Raw genomic sequence first — 16,459 nt, forward strand, 5'->3', positions numbered from 1 at the left:
AAATCGTAGAACAGCAGCATTAGGCTACACACCAAGTTTATTCATCATCGTCATTTATATTTTCCTTATTGAAGGCATAACTAAAACAAGTAAATAATGATTTCATAATTATGTCTGGTCTGGGTCTGGGATGATAAGAGCCTAGAAGACATTCAAATCAGGCTGTACAAAACGTAAAATGAAAACCCACCCTTTTAGATGACATGTCTTTGTGTCATGAAGTAACTTCACATGTCAAGCGCTGTCCAATTTGTATCTACTATTTCAGTCTCTCACACTCAACCATTTACCAGGTTACATCCGTTAAGTCCATGAGGGTTTAAGGCTTTAGGGGGCCTTTCTCACAGCAGAGTTTTGACTTGTTACTAATATCACTAACAATGGCTCGGTCTTATTCAAGTGTCACACTGAGAGTGACAATGAGCCAGCATGGATACCAGGGACCTGAAGTCAAAGAAGCCATCATTCATTTCATTATTTGCACCTGTGCTTTTCTTTCTGTGAGAAGTTAAAATGTCAACCACAAAAAAAGGCCTATTTCTTCCCTGAAGTTTAACAGTCTGGCTTTATGGTCCCTCTTAAGAAAATGTCATGACCAGCCTAGAAATGTAGTATTCATACAAGTGTTGGTGTTATTTGGTTATTAATTTAAAGTACCACAACATCTAAGGCATCTCCATAACTTTAACATTTTAAGAGGTTAATCCTCAGATAGTGATTTTCCATAGGTCACCATTAAACCCAGTAAAGTCGAGTAGACTTCTAAGCTGGTTGTCATTCCTGGTGATTTGCTTGACGTCACACCTGCTTTCAATTAAAACTAATTACAATTTCCCCCTTGGTTTTCAGTGGCAGGACAGATCAGACCTACATGTAGGTGAAATAAGTCTTATGGTCCAAATATCTTGTGAATTGTCTTCTTAAGAGTCAGGCAGGTGTTAAATCTCCATTGATCACAACTTTGTTTAGCACATATAGTCATTAATACATGAGTTAATAGATTAGTTGGAGCTGCCCAGCCTCAAGATGAGTACAGTCCATTTGACCAACGAAGACAGCGTAAACTCCCAGCCTGTTGACATGGACTTGACTTGTTGTAATATTCTCTCTGACAGCACTTCATCCCAGCAGGTAATGCTTTTTTTTTTTGGTTTTCATGAAAGAATACATTTCAGATTGTCTTTCACTTCATGCTGCCATGATGTTTAGTAACTGACTAAGGATGTCTGTTCTGATTTCCTTGACCATGCCATTTACTGTCCAACAGGACTGAGATTTAAACTAAAACTCTGCTCCTCTTTACGAGGTGTAATTTGTAGTCTGGTTGTCTTCTTTGTCTGTAGACTGAGCCGCCAGGTACTGCTGAGCAGCAGACCATGAGAGTCTACCTCAGAGTCAGGCCCTTCTCCAAAGAGGAACTCTCTGACAAGGAGGATCAGGTACAGGATATGAAAATGTGTCATCCACTCCACCTAGTGCTTAATAGAGGAGCTAATAATCATGTCAATAAATGTGACCCCCCCCCCCCTACATATGTCACAGACTTAATGACCTGCAAAACACACAAAAGCCATAACTCTGATGCAGTTATACAAACTTCCTCCTTCCTCAGGATTGTGTAGTAATTGAAAACAGCCAGACTGTGACACTGAAAGCACCAAAAGGTTCTGCCACCATGAAGAGCAGTGAGAAGGGCATCGGCACGGCACTCCACAAATTCTCCTTCTCACAGGTCTGCAACATTTGAAATTTGAAGTCCTGTTTCTCTACTTCCTGGACATATGTTCCAAGTTCATGTTCACGCCTATTCATAAAACGCGCAATAATTTCCAACCATCTTTCTTTTGGCCTTTTTTAGATTTTTGGCCCAGAGATGACGCAGTCCAAGCTGTATGAGGACACTGTCAAAAGCCAGATGTCTGACTTCTTGGATGGAAAGAATGCATTGATATTCAGCTACGGTGTAACCAATGCTGGGAAAACCTACACCATCCAAGGTAAAGATGCAAGCACAGCAACATTTGAATACACCGTCAGAAGTGCTATGAAGTTCTCCTGCCGCTCTTAAGTATGTTGCGAAACATTTCAGGAACTCCAAAAGATCCGGGCATACTCCCACGAGTGCTGGACGCCACCTTTCACTACATTGGAGGCCATCGGTACGAGGGGATGGACCTGAAGCCCTACCTCAGGAATGATGCACAATATCTGGATCCTGACCAAGTCAAGCAGGAGAGAAGTGCTAAAGCTGCCCTTTTTGCTTCAGTCAAAGAAGTGAGAGAATTCTGTCCAACTTGCATGTTTGCTTAACTAAAAATGAATAAGACCAGAATGCAGGTGATGTTAAACATACACATTTCTTTGCTCCCATCTAGGAGTGTGATCCTCTCAGAGCCAGTGGTGGTTTGCAGTCCTCCACCTCATCTTCCTCTTTGTCCTACGATCAAACCGGTAGTCCTCACAAATTATACACTTAACAAACATTTAAAAAAGGGTTTAAGCTTGAAATAGTTCCGGTGTGAACTAACTCTCCTCCTCTTTTTCCGTTTCTCTAATTTCTACACCTTATTAGTGTTGGCAAGCTCCCCAACAGAGGCAGGCAGCAGCCAGTTTGCCGTATGGGTGGCATTCTTCGAAATCTATAATGAGTGCGTTTATGATCTGCTTCAATCGTCCCTGTGCTCCAAGTCCAAGAAACGTGCTTCTCTTCGAGTTTGTGACGACGGTGCTGGAAATGCTTACGTAAAAGGTGCGTGCATGACTTCATCAGGTGTTGGTGGAAATAGATCAGCGATGGTCTTCATGTTGAAAAGAAGAACGACTGTTTTTAAATGATTTCAGATCTCCGGTGGATTAACATCCACACCCTTGGCGAAGCCTCCAAACTGTTACAGTTCGGAAACAAAAACAGAAGTGCTGCAGCCACAAAGATGAACCAGTCGTCAAGCAGAAGGCAAACTTTTCTTTTAATTATTACATCTGTAGTTTTTTGTCATTTTCTGCTTTTATAACTCAAACCAGCTTTCCTTACAGCCACAGCATATTTACCATGAAGTTACTGAAGATCGATGGCAGTGCAGTTAAAAGGATTTCAGAGTATGTATCTGGCATCATGAATATTCACCCAGTTTGTTTGTATAGTGTATTTTATTTTTCTATATTTGTTCAAGTTTTCATTGTCTTAATGTTTGAGCATTAAGGAAGCACATGTGTTTCACTGCCAAAAGCTTGCCGGTATAAACTATTTGCATATACTTTCTAAGGACTATGTACTATACAAATGTTTACTGAAGCAAGTTTCTTGGAGAAATATGGAAATCAAAATGGTAGCTAATATGGAAAATAATGCGATCAAAATGACAATACCAAGAGCTTACAGTAACTGTTACAGTAAATGTACTTGTCTTATTTCTATTTTATCTGTATTTATTTATATTTATCCTCTATAATTTTTCTCTACGTTATATATATTTGTATATATTTAGCTGCGTTTATTGTTTACTGTCTATTGTTTTTCCTTCTATATTTAGCTGAGTTTATTGTTTACCGTTTGTTTACTTTCTATATTTATTTGGCTAAGTTTTCTGTAAGCTGCTGGAAATACAGTTTCCTTGCAGGAGTCATCCCAATGGGATCAATAAAGACAAGTCTAAGTCTAACGACTCTTTAAGACGGCAGACAATTTAAACCAAAAATTCACCCAAAAAGGAGGGAATGAACACGAGGCATGAGAATTGATTGACTGCTCGGGAGTTATCGGCCCACATTTTCAGTCGTTGTACTTGATTTGTCAGCCTGATTACCACTCTGATAACTCCAGTCCAGCACCATGAAGGGAGCTATAATACAGAAAATCACTTTCTCAGGTTTTCTCTGTGTGACCTGGCCGGCTCAGAAAGATGCAACAAAACGAAGACATTTGGGGAGAGGCTGAAGGAGGCAGGCAACATAAACAACTCCCTGCTCATTCTGGGGAAGTGCATCAGCGCTCTACGCAACAATCAGACCGACAGGTACAGTGGCTTCTGGTTCGTCACCAGCTCCAAATATTATTGCTTGACAAAGTGAATCAAGGCGGCAATGATCGGAGGTGATTTTGAAGTATTTGTATGTTTCAACTCCTCATTTTCTCCTGTGACATTCAGCAGAATGAAGAGCAGCTACATTCCTTTCAGAGAGAGTAAACTCACCAAGCTCTTCCAGGCCGTTTTCTGTGGCAAAGGAAGAGCATCTATGATCGTCAACATTAACCAGTGTGCCTCCACCTACGACGAGACCCTCCATGTCATGAAGTTCTCTGCTGTTGCCAAACAGGTGAGTCCGAGTACATGATGCTGTGCAATGAGCTGGACCACAAGCGCCACTAATCTGACCTGTGCTTGCTGTAGGTGGTGCAGGTGATCCCAGACAAGCATCTGGAGTCTCTGGCTCCTTGTTTGGTCGGCCGTGATGGCAAGCCTCTGGTGAGGAATGGGGAGATTGACAGCCAGGCCCTGGAGAGCTACCTGTCTGAGGATGAGCTGCTCGATGAGGAAGACGACGCAAACATGTCTTTGCTGCCACAGACTGTAAATTCCCTGTCAAATTCATAAATGTATCAGAGATGCACTGTTCTCCACATTTATAGGACATACCCCAAGTGCAATTTTTTTTTTTTTTTTTAGCCATTCTGCCATTCATAGCTTTAGGGGTCTACCACTTAATTCTGAAATATCTCCATTATTTGTTGCATTTTTGTGAAATGTTTCAACTATTGGGTTGCTGTCATATTCTATGCAGACATTCCTTTTACCCAGAGGATGAATCCTAATGACTTTGGTGGTTCTCGGACCTTTCCCGTAATGCCCCTACGAGATGGATTGCCATTTGGTTAATTTATTCATTTTCTCCTCTCCGGATCCAAGTTATCTCTCGTAAATGATTTACTTTCATTCTCCTAGGAGCTTGTAAATATGATTGAGAGCCTACGGATAAAATTCCTGGCCGAGCGAAGACGAAACCTGGTTCAGGAGATGGAGATTCGGAAGGAAATGGGCGATGCCATGTTTCAACAGCTCATGGAGAGTGAAGAACTCCGCATGTAGGTTATCTTTCATTTACAAGGCCAGTGAAGCATGGTATCTCTGGTGTTGTATGCCTGCAGTTCTGTTTGTTTTTCAATTTGTTGGGCAAATTGTTACTAAATGCATAACCCCCTCATTCAACCATGGTGAGGGGTCAGCAACGATCTTCCTCACTAAACCCTTTAAGATCAAAATGTGGTTTGCTTGAATGTTTAGTCGACAGATCGAAGAGATGAAGGAGGGCTACCAAGAAAAGCTGGAGAACACGTTTGAGATGTACAAGGAAGCTATCAAAGAGCATGCCTACCAGTGTGCTATGAACAACCTGGAGGATGACTACGTGCCTCTCGATGAGTTCATTGCCGAACAGGATAGAGTGGAGGTTGGTCACTTAATCGGCTAATAACGGGTCTGGAAGGAAGTGTTTTTAACGTTAACAAGAATGCAATAATACCGTTCAAATCCGCGTGGCTTTATTCAGTTGTTGAATTGTGAATAGTCAAATTGGCTAAATGGTAATCTGGTATTGTCATGTTATGGCACTAAAACACACTGTGAAATTTTGAGGTTGTCATTAAAACGTCATTTGTTTATCACCGTCTGTGTAGGCCCTGAAACGTAAAGTGTCAGAGTTAGAGACCCTAATATCCAGTAGTGGAGGAGGAGTGTGTGCAGTTCCAACAGTGAACCGGCCGTGCCAGACGCAACCATCTCAAGTGACCGACGCAGCAGGTTCAGTCCATTCATACACACAGCTCTGCACCTTCCTCTTTCAGGAAATATAGGCAACTCTGTTTTAAATCGAGGTGGTTCATTCCCTGACACTTTCTTTTGAACTTTTTTTAGTGTATTCAGCTCATTTTCTCCCCACAGGAGATGAGCGATACAAACGGCTTTACAAGGAGAAATGCGCCATAGAGACTATGTGTGATGATAAACAACAGGTAAATTGGACAACATTTTTAATTACGTATCTTCATGTAACATTGGCTCAAGAAGGGCATGCCCTCACTTTTACATTTAATGTTTCGTTCAGTTGATTTTGACCCTAGAAAAGAGGCTGATGGAGCTTAGTGTAACCCTTCAGATGGTCAGAGATGGTTTCCTGGAGAAATCAGCTGATCTGGAGGTTCTGCAGAGGAAGACTGATGATCAGGTGAGGTGATTCAAAGGAGGAGCAAACAAAGTGGAGACTGGTACACGAATACTGAAAAACAACCTAGACTGTCATGAAACAATGCAGTTTAAAATCATACTCATAATTGCCTTAAGAACAATTATTGAGCCATTTGACTCGACATGAACTCACCATGGTGGAAATTATTGTATGTGGTTTGAAGGTGTGTTCTTTTCCCATTGTTTTGCATAAAGACAAAATCCATGGAGGATATTCTACGGCAGAACTTTGAAAAGGACCGGGAGATTGCCTCACTAAAAGCAGAACTTGCCAAGCTCTCCCAGAAGTCCCCTGTGAAGGCCAAAACCAAGCGAGGCCTGCTTGCCAACATCAGGGAGGCGGTGACTTCTCCTCGGAAGGCTTCAACGGGCCGAACACTCAGGAAAACGATTAAGACTTCATACCAATGAAAAGCCTAGCATTGACATGGACACTCAATAGAAACTCAATATGGACACTTTTAGGGTATCTGGTAATGAAACTGAGTGTGTCCAATAATTTTATTCATTCAGAGGGTGTGTGTACTTATATTTTAATGTTCTTGTTTTTAATAAAATTAAGTTGTTCAAACATTAAGTCATGAAGTAATTTCTCTTCATCTATACGATATCAATTCCTCATTCTTGGATAGCTAAGCTCCATTGGTATGAGGTCACGCGTTATATTTCTTGCATGCTTTTTGCACATAGAAACCCATTATAAATACCCTATTAAAGAAACGTCACGCCAGGGAACTCATGCTTTGAACACGCTGAATCAACGTGGTCAAATGAGGCCGTCCATTATGTAGAGCCTGAGGGGAAAGTGAACCACAAAAGACCCTGATGGGACAAAGAAACCACGTACAATGGTCAATCTCTTAAGTGCATCACTATTTAATTTGCTTATTAGTCCGTCTTTACACCCAATCTGCCCTTCATTCTTAACCAATACAATATGTTATATCACTAATATTTCCAACGTGCCAGTAAAATGTAGCGTATTGACCTCCAGTTGAGTGAATAAGGTGTATCCAGTGTGGTGTGCTTGAGGTAACAGAGCTCAGCCTCCTCTCAGTTAGTGAAGGGTGAGTGTGGTAGAGACAGCCAGCTGCACTTATATCTCTCTGGTCTCGGTGATGCTTAATAAGATTAGCTGTTCGTCTTGGCCTGCGTCAGTGCAAAGGGGTCAATCACAAGATTAGCACCTTGCTTAGGACTGGCATCTGTTTATTGCACTTTTTTTCCCTCATTCCTTTTGACTTTCCCACTTCTGGCTCTTTTTTGTGAGACATTTTTCAGCCACTAAAGCATGTTTGGCAGCGGTAAATGCAAATTAGTCACTGGAGTGGAGGATTGGCAGTGCATCATGCGTCTCTGGAACTGAGTCCGTCTCAAAGCTCGGCCGGTGAATGAAGCAGCTTCCAGGGGAAGAAGAGGAGCAGGGGCAGCTGGAGAAGTGAAGGGGAGCTGGGCCAAAATCTTGCCTGCTGTGGCAGAGTCTGAGACTCTGGACAAGTCATCCTCATGCCACTTGTAAATAACAAAGTAGGCGACGATGGCACAGATGACACAGACAAGGCTTTGGTTGATGGAAAGGCTCTGGTGGATTCTTTGATGAAGGTAAACTGCTCCAAGTTTGAACCATTTATTTATTCCATGACTGTTTAGAACATAAAGAAGTGAAACTCTGCTGTATAACATTTATTATCATAGCTTCAGTCTGTTCCTTATTTTACAACTGAACAAGCAGGTGCAGGTTGTCATCTAATATGAAGCATTAGTATTTTTACACACCAACCGTCCACTGTATTTTATAAGCAGCATGTTGTGTTATAAGAAAGTTCCAGTTTTGCATCAGCAACTATTTCATCTTCACTTTTTTAACTATTGTGTTAATATTTCACAGACAACACAAACAAAAGACATCCGAGCATCTTTTTCTTTTTTCTATTCTCCCTGTGGCTAGAAAAGCACTCTCACTGACGACCATTTCTTGGTCCACTGCATCTTCGTGACCGTTCCAGCATCTGCGTTAGATAATGCCATGGCTATGCCTGACATTTTGTCTGTTATTGACACGCATGCAGTTGTTGGTAGTTTATAGATTACTATCATATTTTTGCTGTTAAAGGCAAGTTAATTCATATGATGGATATATCTTTATGTAAAGTCTGAAATAAATCTGTTTTTTCTAAGTACTGAATATTTTCTTGATTTGCAGTTATATTTCTTAGTAGAGCTTGTAATTTTAATAAGCATACTGTGTATAAGTCGCTGGCACGTAACGGACTCTGAGTGGGCATTTAAGACTATATGAACAAATCTACTGTATGAGGTTTGGTTAATAAAATACGTATTATGAACAAGTGAGACAGTACCATGGTTTAAGTAATTTACAAATACTGTATGGGAAAGTATAAATGCCAATTAATAAGCACTGTACACCAATCAAAGAAATAATAAAGCATATGTAGTTATCATTGCTGTATTCTCTCCTCTGTCCACGCTCTGCCTGCACAAGGTTGTTTTGGCTTATCTAGAAATAGATTAATGATAATGAGATTAATGTAATATTTTATTCATTGAAGCCACACCTACTAATCCTTCAGGGCTAAGCTAATGCCTGTTCATAAAACAATGTGTTGGGATGTAATTTCCCATTTTACACATTACAAGTAGTTTTACATGATTCATTGATATGTATCCTAATTGTCCGATTTGTCTTGTAAACATTGGCTAAGGGACATATTTCAAACTTGCGATATGAATGTGTTCAGTCCTTCAGAGGGTTGATAGGTGCAGGATACCTAACTTTTCCCGATCTGTTAAATATAGCCGTTTCAAGCTAGCAGGAAGTAATCACTTCTCTGAGATTTCCAGCAAGGACACTGAAACACATTTTCTCTCCAAGCAACTACTGAGGTGTGTTGGTTGACAACACAGTTTTAGGTCCCCCTACTTTCTCCTGAAGCTTGCAAGTCAATGAACACAATGAAACCTTTATTTCCTTTTCTCCACACAGGTGGTGGCGTGTTACCGGCACTTGGCCTCATGTGTTGGTGGGTGCACAGACAGCTTGCAGCTACGGGATGAGTTGCGACAAACGCGAGAAAAGGCCCAAACGTTGGCAGTGGCCATCTGTAGTCATCTTACTGCACATCTCCGGAACAAGAGCATGCCTGAGCGGCAGCGTAAGCAAATGGAGCTCCTCTGGGTGGCCTTCTCTTCCAGCCTCGAGCTCCTCCATGTTGATATGTGCAAAGTTTTTAAAGTGGGTGAAATCTTCTGTCTGGCCAACCCTGATGCCCTGGTGCAAACTGGCCTACAAGGTAAATTATAGCCTCTTATTTTACATGCGAATAGTATTTCAGAGGGTAGATTCGTCAAATGAAGTCAGGGGCGCCGAAAAGGGGGGGCCCCTGATTGAGGGGGGCCCAGAGAGGCCCCTAATGATGATGAAATTATAATACAGAAAAAATAATGACACTAAGTAATTAACTAACATATAATCACAAATGTTTTATTTTCCATGTCCTGGTAACAATAACTTTATTTGTTTTGGAAACATCAACGCCTGCAGGGCCCCCCCTTCCCCCCCCCTCTATTTACGTAAAATGGTTCAGTCCACTGGATCAGCTGCAGGTAGCGAACCTGCGGTGTCACACAGCGCCACAGATTGTATGTAAAATAGCATCAAAAAAATTTGCAGCTGTGTTGGGGGGCCCTGTAAAGATTCTTTTCATGGGGCCCAAAATCCCTAGCGGCACCCCTGAATGAAGTAGGCTACATCAGCTCAATAATGTGGATATGCAAATGATCATCTTAAATTATAGTTATGCAAAACAAAGCACGATGTTATGAATTTAGAAAAACAACTGGTAAAAATAGATCAGTTTTTTTATCAAAAAGATATGATGCTCTTTGTTGGGTGTATTTTGGGAGGTAAAACTGATGCAATCTAATAAAACAGCAGTGCACTAAATCCTACCTTCATGACCTACCATCTGCTTTAGAGAGGCCATGTTCCACTGTCATTTTGGAGGAGGTATTTTATGGTGTGCAAAACTTGCAGGTTGTGAACACCAAAGTGATTATTCTGGCAGGTGAATACTTGACTCAAAAAGGTTAAGAAATGCTGATTTTGCATACCCTCACTGACTGAATTCTAGAAAAGAGTAGAAACACTCGTATAAGGCTGCATTAGATTTGGACAACATTGGTATCAGTTAAATCATGTTTGACTGGATGAAAATTGGAAAGTATTTGACCAATTTTCATTTTGGAAATGCAGGAGGAGGCAGTGAAGTAGCAGCCCGGGCACTCAGCCTGCCAGACCTGAACCAAGCTCTGAACACAAACCTGCCTGCTGGGCTAGAGAGCCAGGAGCACTGCACCATGGAGCAGGAGATCAGCCAAATTGACCACATGATCGATGACATGGAAATGAAAGTCAACGTGATGCGTTGGATGGTGGAGCCCCTTGGTCCACAGTATGCAGACCCGCTCAGCAGCACGGACAGCGCCTCCTTGGCTCTGCTCTCTGTTGATGAGGAGCAGCCTGGACCCCAGCCTCTATGCCAGCGCAGTCAAATCTTTGTGCTCTTATTGCTGTTTGCTGTTGTTTTGGTGGCATCCACTCTATCCGTCTGTGTATTTTTTTTCTCATGAGCAATACCTTAATACACAACTTTGTTTATTTTCTGTAAAACCTCAGTAACACTGACAAAAATAACAACTGCACTTACAGTTGGTTTCTCTTTACATACTCATTCCAAATAAGGTTAAATTTTGTACTTTTTTTGTACAACTAGTGCATCAGATAGCCTACCTTGTCTAAAAAAATCACCAAAATAAAAATCTGCAGTGAATCTAAAGCTCCCATACACTTAAATAATAATTAACTAAATGTAAGGTTAGGTGGTTGATTTTGCTACCCGATTGTAAAAACCATGGAGCTTCTCTTTCCCTTTGTTCTATACAGTACATTATCCTTTCCTAAAAAAAAGTTACATTGTATTCCTCGTTGCCATTGAGAAGATAGGTGCTGATGCTTTCTAGTTGATGTACTGTAATAAGAAGACTATTCACCTACAATGACTGAAGCTTTTTTTAAATTCTGTGTTACTTATTGTGTATATAATCTGTGCTGTAGAGAACTGAAATGTATAGTTATGCATTATAAAAGTATCAAATTTGATATGACACTGTGTTGTTTTCAATTAATTTTATCGACTAGTAGTTTGGTAAAGCACCAACACATTCTATGCAAGGCAACGGGAAATGTGCAGAAATTTAAATGGAATAAAATTACTTTTTTTTATGTACGTTTAATACTGGATACTGTAATTATGGGTAAAACGTTATCATGCCTTGTTATGAAGAAACAAAACCTATTATGGTGAGATGACCCAATAAAATGTTTTTGTAATATTCATCTCAAAAGATGGAGGAAATACAAACTGAACCATCAGATGTAAATTAGACATACCATTGAATACTGTTCTTTTATTATTATGCAAATATGTAATGCACGTTAGTTGTGAGTGGAATAGTAAAATTGAATCGTAAAATACATTAATATCATAAATAATAGCGCCGTATAAATTACATTTCAACAATTGTTCGAACTTTATTTTGGAAAGTTATGTTTCCCCAGCTTAATTCCTGCCGAGCTTTATTTTGAAGTGTCTGACCGGACGTAGCTAAGTATGACGTTTCTGTCGGCTTCATTCATTGTTGAATGTAACTGGGTGGGAAGTTTCAACGCTGTCTAGACAGTGATATGCTCGGGATCTTTAGACTGCGGGCGGAACACAAGCCTTGGCGATGGTGTTTAAACAATGTCAGCTGCGACTTAAACGGTTTGGTGTTAACCGCCCAGAAAGGCGCTATGAGCTTTCTTCTAATCGATACATAGTTAGACGCTTTGTTCCAGCGGCCATTTCCACAAACATGTCCGGTTTGACAGCTGTCAACACATCACCGTGTGTCCGGCGTATCGTCACTCCAGCTGTGAGTAACTTTGAGAAGCCGCCATGGAGAGGGAGACCAAGTGGACTGAAGGTTATGCATCTTTCTGCGGTGACACGCATGTCCGTCAGAGGTAACTCTTCTTTTGATCACATGTTGCAGTTTGTATTTCTTTTTTTTGAGTGTCAAAATAAAAGTAATCTAATTGCACTGCTGCCATGGTTGCAAAAATGCATCAGTGTGAACTGTTAAATGCATCAGCTAAAACTTCTACATCCTTCTTAATATCCCAGATTTGACAAACTACAAATACATCACTCTTCCGTCTGTACACATTGCATGTGAATTATGAATGACCTTAAAATTGGCAATTTTCTTTTATATAATGGAGCCTCATATTAATAATCACGTATTTGCATAGTCCATACTATAGCCCATACTTCACATTGAATGTTTCATATTAGAAGAACACTCCAGCACTCTGCACAGTTGTTTTATGGTGGATATTTTATATAAATAAACTTTTATTTCCCTGTGTTTTCTTTGCTGTTTTGCTATTGTTTCAATAATACATTTTATGTCACTTTTTTTTTACTGCTGCAACAAACTAAATACCAACATGATCAATAAGGCTTTTTTATTGCCTTCTTAAAATCTTTGAGCAAGGAAAAATACCATCAGTACACAAAGTGGACCAAAATGATGTCCACTGCAACAACAACAATCAGGCTGGGTGGCGGGTGAGGACAGGTTGGACAAATTCACAAATGTCACAATAATTTAGTCAACTGGTAAGCCTTTCACACAACAGGAGAATAACACCTGAAAAGGAGGCCTGGAGGCAAATAACGTAAATACAGTGTGGGGATGTGGGCAGAGGTTTGTACTAAAAACATTGCGTGTTTATCATCAGGGTCTGGCTTTAGGAATATCCAGACGAAGAAGTGTGTTACACGGAGTTGTGAAAAACAGTTTAGAAACATTTAGAAACATTATTTAGGATGTACCATTTACATTGCTTTTGTAAAGATTTTCAAGACAGAAGTTACATAAATACAGAAAATGTGTAATGTTAAAAAATATGTAGTGACATACAGTTTGTATAGCAAAAAGATAGGAGGGGAAAAGTAATCTTTAAAATGCGGGTGCCCCGGTAAATTAATACTAAATTTCTTGGATAATCACTTCCATCTTCTTTATCATTGATTTCAGAGCTGAGCACCTCCATCAAAGCCTCCCAGTATCTGAAACCAGATGTACCGCCGTCTGAACGCGGGAAACTCTTTTTTGATACCCATGCGGTGGTACGACTCTTTGAGGACAACGGTCTGGTTTCTTTCTTTTTTTACATTGTTACTTTAAAAAAAGTCAAATATTAGTCTGCTTCCTCAATAACAAGCTGTAAATTATCCATGTAATTGCACATTTTCCACGGACAGGCTTCACGACTCAGCAAGCTGAGGTGATGGTTAAGATACTGGTGAAGATGACCAACTCTAACATGCATGTCATCTATAACGACATGGTAACCAAAGTGCAGCAGGTGAGACTGTAGGAGGAGGTTTGTATATAGTACATTTACTGTAAACACAGAAGTAAGCTTGATGTTGCCTGCTGTTTGTTTCTTCTCTGTGCCTCCAGTCACTGGGAAATGTCATATACATACATAGAGATTCAGCTTTTCCTTAATTTGTTTGCTTGTTTTTTTAAAACATGCATATAAAAAAATATCCTGGAAAACTGTCCATCTTTTGTGGATGTGGTGGTTTTCTAAAGACATGCTAATCAAGCAAAACAGAGTGTAGCTCATATTAAGACAGTGTTGAGATTTAGTGTGAGATGAAAGATAAATCAATGATTCAAGGCCTTTCAAGTTATCTTGAAATCTTCTTATTTTGGGTCCAGTTGAGTAATTTGCATGACAAAGTTTTTCTTTTTTCACGTTTGCGTTGGTTGTGTGATTTTTGCAGGAGATCATGTTTCAGACTGTGATGTCTCAGATAGCATCTGTAAAGAAGGACATGATAATTCTTGAGAAGAGTGAGTTCACTACTTTACTGGCAGAGAGTGAGGTAAGTGTGTTAATCACCAGACTTAGGCTGTTTCCTTAACGTTATGTTTCATTGCATCTGACTGACCGTCTCTGTCCCTGAATTTACATCCATGTACAGAAACTGACTTTTGACGAAACAACATGCACTTGAATCATCCACTTGCAAGTCATAGAGGAAGAACATATAATATATTTCAGTTAGACAATTGAATGGTCAAAGCAATTATCTGATTTAAAAAGAAAATGCACAATTAAAATGAATTTAGATGGATAGAAATCAATTATGCCAGTAAATAAAGGAGTAGAAGATGTTCTTGCATGAATGACTCTGTGTGCTGTGACTAAAGATTTTCTATTTTTTAACATTTCTCCCAGAAACTCAAGATCCAATTATTGCAGCTCAAGGTCCAACTGGCTGTAAGTGGTCAATTCTGATTTACTCAGATCATATCATGTCTTCAGTTTTAGGGTAGAAACTTTAATTTAGATGCATTTCATCATCTTTTCTGTCATCCATGATGTTTGCATTTCTTGTTTTGTTGTGACTTTCCTTTGTGTATCTCCATTGACACCTCGCAGGATGTCATGAATAAAGTGCGCTCAGACACTATTATGGACATGAATTTAGAGAAAAGTCGTGCAAAAGAATTGGTAAGTGTTTGAGAACATTAAATACGTCTTTGAGATTTGCTGGGTCTTTTTTCATCCTGACTTGTGCACTTACAATATGTAATATTAGATATTGACTTTATTTTTAACAGGTCTAAATTTAAATTCTTGTATTTCTCTTTTAAATATAATATTATTTCCCATTTTCAGAAAGTAGAGCATGAGAAGATGCTTCTAGAAACGCGCACTGAGATTATGGAAATGGTTTGTATTTGTGCAGTACACCTACAATACTTATGTTTCCTATCTTATCACATCTAAGCTTTTGCACTGTCTGCTATAAATATGTTAGACCAAATGTAAGGCTTCTGTCTAATTGCCTCTTTTTTTTATTTACAGTCTGCAGAGCAAGATCGTCATTTAACTCAGACCAACATGAGAATAGACACTGAAGTGGCTGGTTTGAAAACCATGTTAGAGTCTCATAAACTGGATACTATAAAGTACCTTGCAGGTAGGATATTGTGCATTGTTGTTACGTACAATCACCAGTCAAAGTCTTGAGAACGTGGGCTGTTAAATAATTACTTTTTAATGGCAACTGTTCAGAGTCTTTATTGTTGTGGGGAAGAAACTCTTTTAATATGCGTACAACTGGAGCAATTTGAACATTAAAGCATTATTAATTGACTTTTGACAATCTAAATTTAAATAGTAAGAGCAGTTATAAAAGTACTTGGCAAAATAAAATGTAAATGATTGTCAGTGACATATTGAAGCAAGTAGACTAATGATTGACCTTTTCTCTTTTAGGTTCAGTGTTCACCTGTCTCACTGTGGTCTTGGGTTTCTATCGCATCTGGATGTAAGAAGGATTATGATAATGATTCTCAAATAAGCACTTTCAATGCATCCCCTGAATATAACAGCAGTCAAAGAGCAAATCTCTTCTATGTCAGAGGGTGTGCATTCATTGGTGCGATCTTATTCTTTGAGTAGGAGTTATGGAGGAATGGCATGTGTGTGTGTTATAGACGGTCCAGTTTCGTATTCAGATAGGAATTAACTGTCTACACACAGTTTAATACTGACCACTTATTCAGATAATACTGTTTGACACTGAAGTTATTGTTTTTAAAAATGTCATGTATTTATTTTGCATATGTATATCAAGCTATAGAGAGAACCAAAGGAAAGAGGGGTCAGTGTGACTCTAAACCACTTTACTCTACTTTTACCAGCATATTATCACAGATATCTACCTTGTTTCTATCTTCATGCTTTGTCAGAAATGTTTTAAGAAGATTTATTAACAGTTATTTGAATAAAATGAATTTTCAATAAATATAAACGTTATGCAACACATGAAGTGTCTCCTTGCATTGATCATTTTGTGTAGGGATATATTTGATGGTCTTTTTAATAGGAACTTGCACTTACTCTGCTCTGCATTATAGTTCTTACTTAAACATGTTGATTTACAGTCTCCTCTTTGTTTCAAGTCAATTGTATTATATTGACCTTCCTGTGTCCTATAATCTGTGATTTATATATATATATATGTATTTCAACTCGGTGATCTGTATATGTCAGTTTTAGCAGTGAT

At 39.4% G+C, this 16,459-nt stretch overlaps 3 protein-coding genes across 3 annotated transcripts; all 3 read left to right on the forward strand.

Moving 5' to 3' along the window:
• Positions 1-1,026: 1,026 nt before the first annotated feature.
• LOC311028877 (kinesin-like protein KIF20A) lies at positions 1,027-6,748 on the forward strand (the record flags this gene model as incomplete). The annotated part of the gene is made up of 18 exons (XM_084033674.1): positions 1,027-1,131; positions 1,344-1,439; positions 1,613-1,732; positions 1,859-1,997; positions 2,090-2,274; positions 2,376-2,451; positions 2,573-2,749; positions 2,842-2,953; positions 3,034-3,096; positions 3,867-4,013; positions 4,146-4,314; positions 4,389-4,568; positions 4,941-5,080; positions 5,280-5,445; positions 5,672-5,795; positions 5,910-6,007; positions 6,100-6,219; positions 6,435-6,748. 18 exons carry the CDS (start codon positions 1,027-1,029, stop codon positions 6,648-6,650), a joined length of 2,433 nt encoding a protein of 810 aa, XP_083889800.1. The 3' UTR covers positions 6,651-6,748.
• Positions 6,749-7,382: 634 nt separating this feature from the next.
• Positions 7,383-10,936, forward strand: rgs9bp (regulator of G protein signaling 9 binding protein). Its single transcript, XM_084034377.1, has 3 exons — positions 7,383-7,841; positions 9,244-9,550; positions 10,513-10,936. The coding sequence occupies exons 1-3, from the start codon at positions 7,746-7,748 to the stop codon at positions 10,887-10,889; spliced, it is 780 nt and encodes a 259-aa protein (XP_083890503.1). The 5' UTR covers positions 7,383-7,745; the 3' UTR covers positions 10,890-10,936.
• A 1,012-nt stretch (positions 10,937-11,948) lies between these two features.
• Positions 11,949-16,209, forward strand: mcur1 (mitochondrial calcium uniporter regulator 1). Its single transcript, XM_084033276.1, has 9 exons — positions 11,949-12,324; positions 13,404-13,517; positions 13,631-13,734; positions 14,162-14,263; positions 14,620-14,661; positions 14,824-14,895; positions 15,064-15,117; positions 15,253-15,367; positions 15,667-16,209. Exons 1-9 carry the CDS (start codon positions 12,048-12,050, stop codon positions 15,720-15,722), a joined length of 936 nt encoding a protein of 311 aa, XP_083889402.1. The 5' UTR covers positions 11,949-12,047; the 3' UTR covers positions 15,723-16,209.
• The last annotated feature ends 250 nt before the right edge of the window (positions 16,210-16,459 follow it).

This window comes from Eutrigla gurnardus (genome assembly GCF_963514095.1).
Source record: "Eutrigla gurnardus genome assembly, chromosome: 18".
Classification (NCBI taxonomy): domain Eukaryota; kingdom Metazoa; phylum Chordata; class Actinopteri; order Perciformes; family Triglidae; genus Eutrigla; species Eutrigla gurnardus.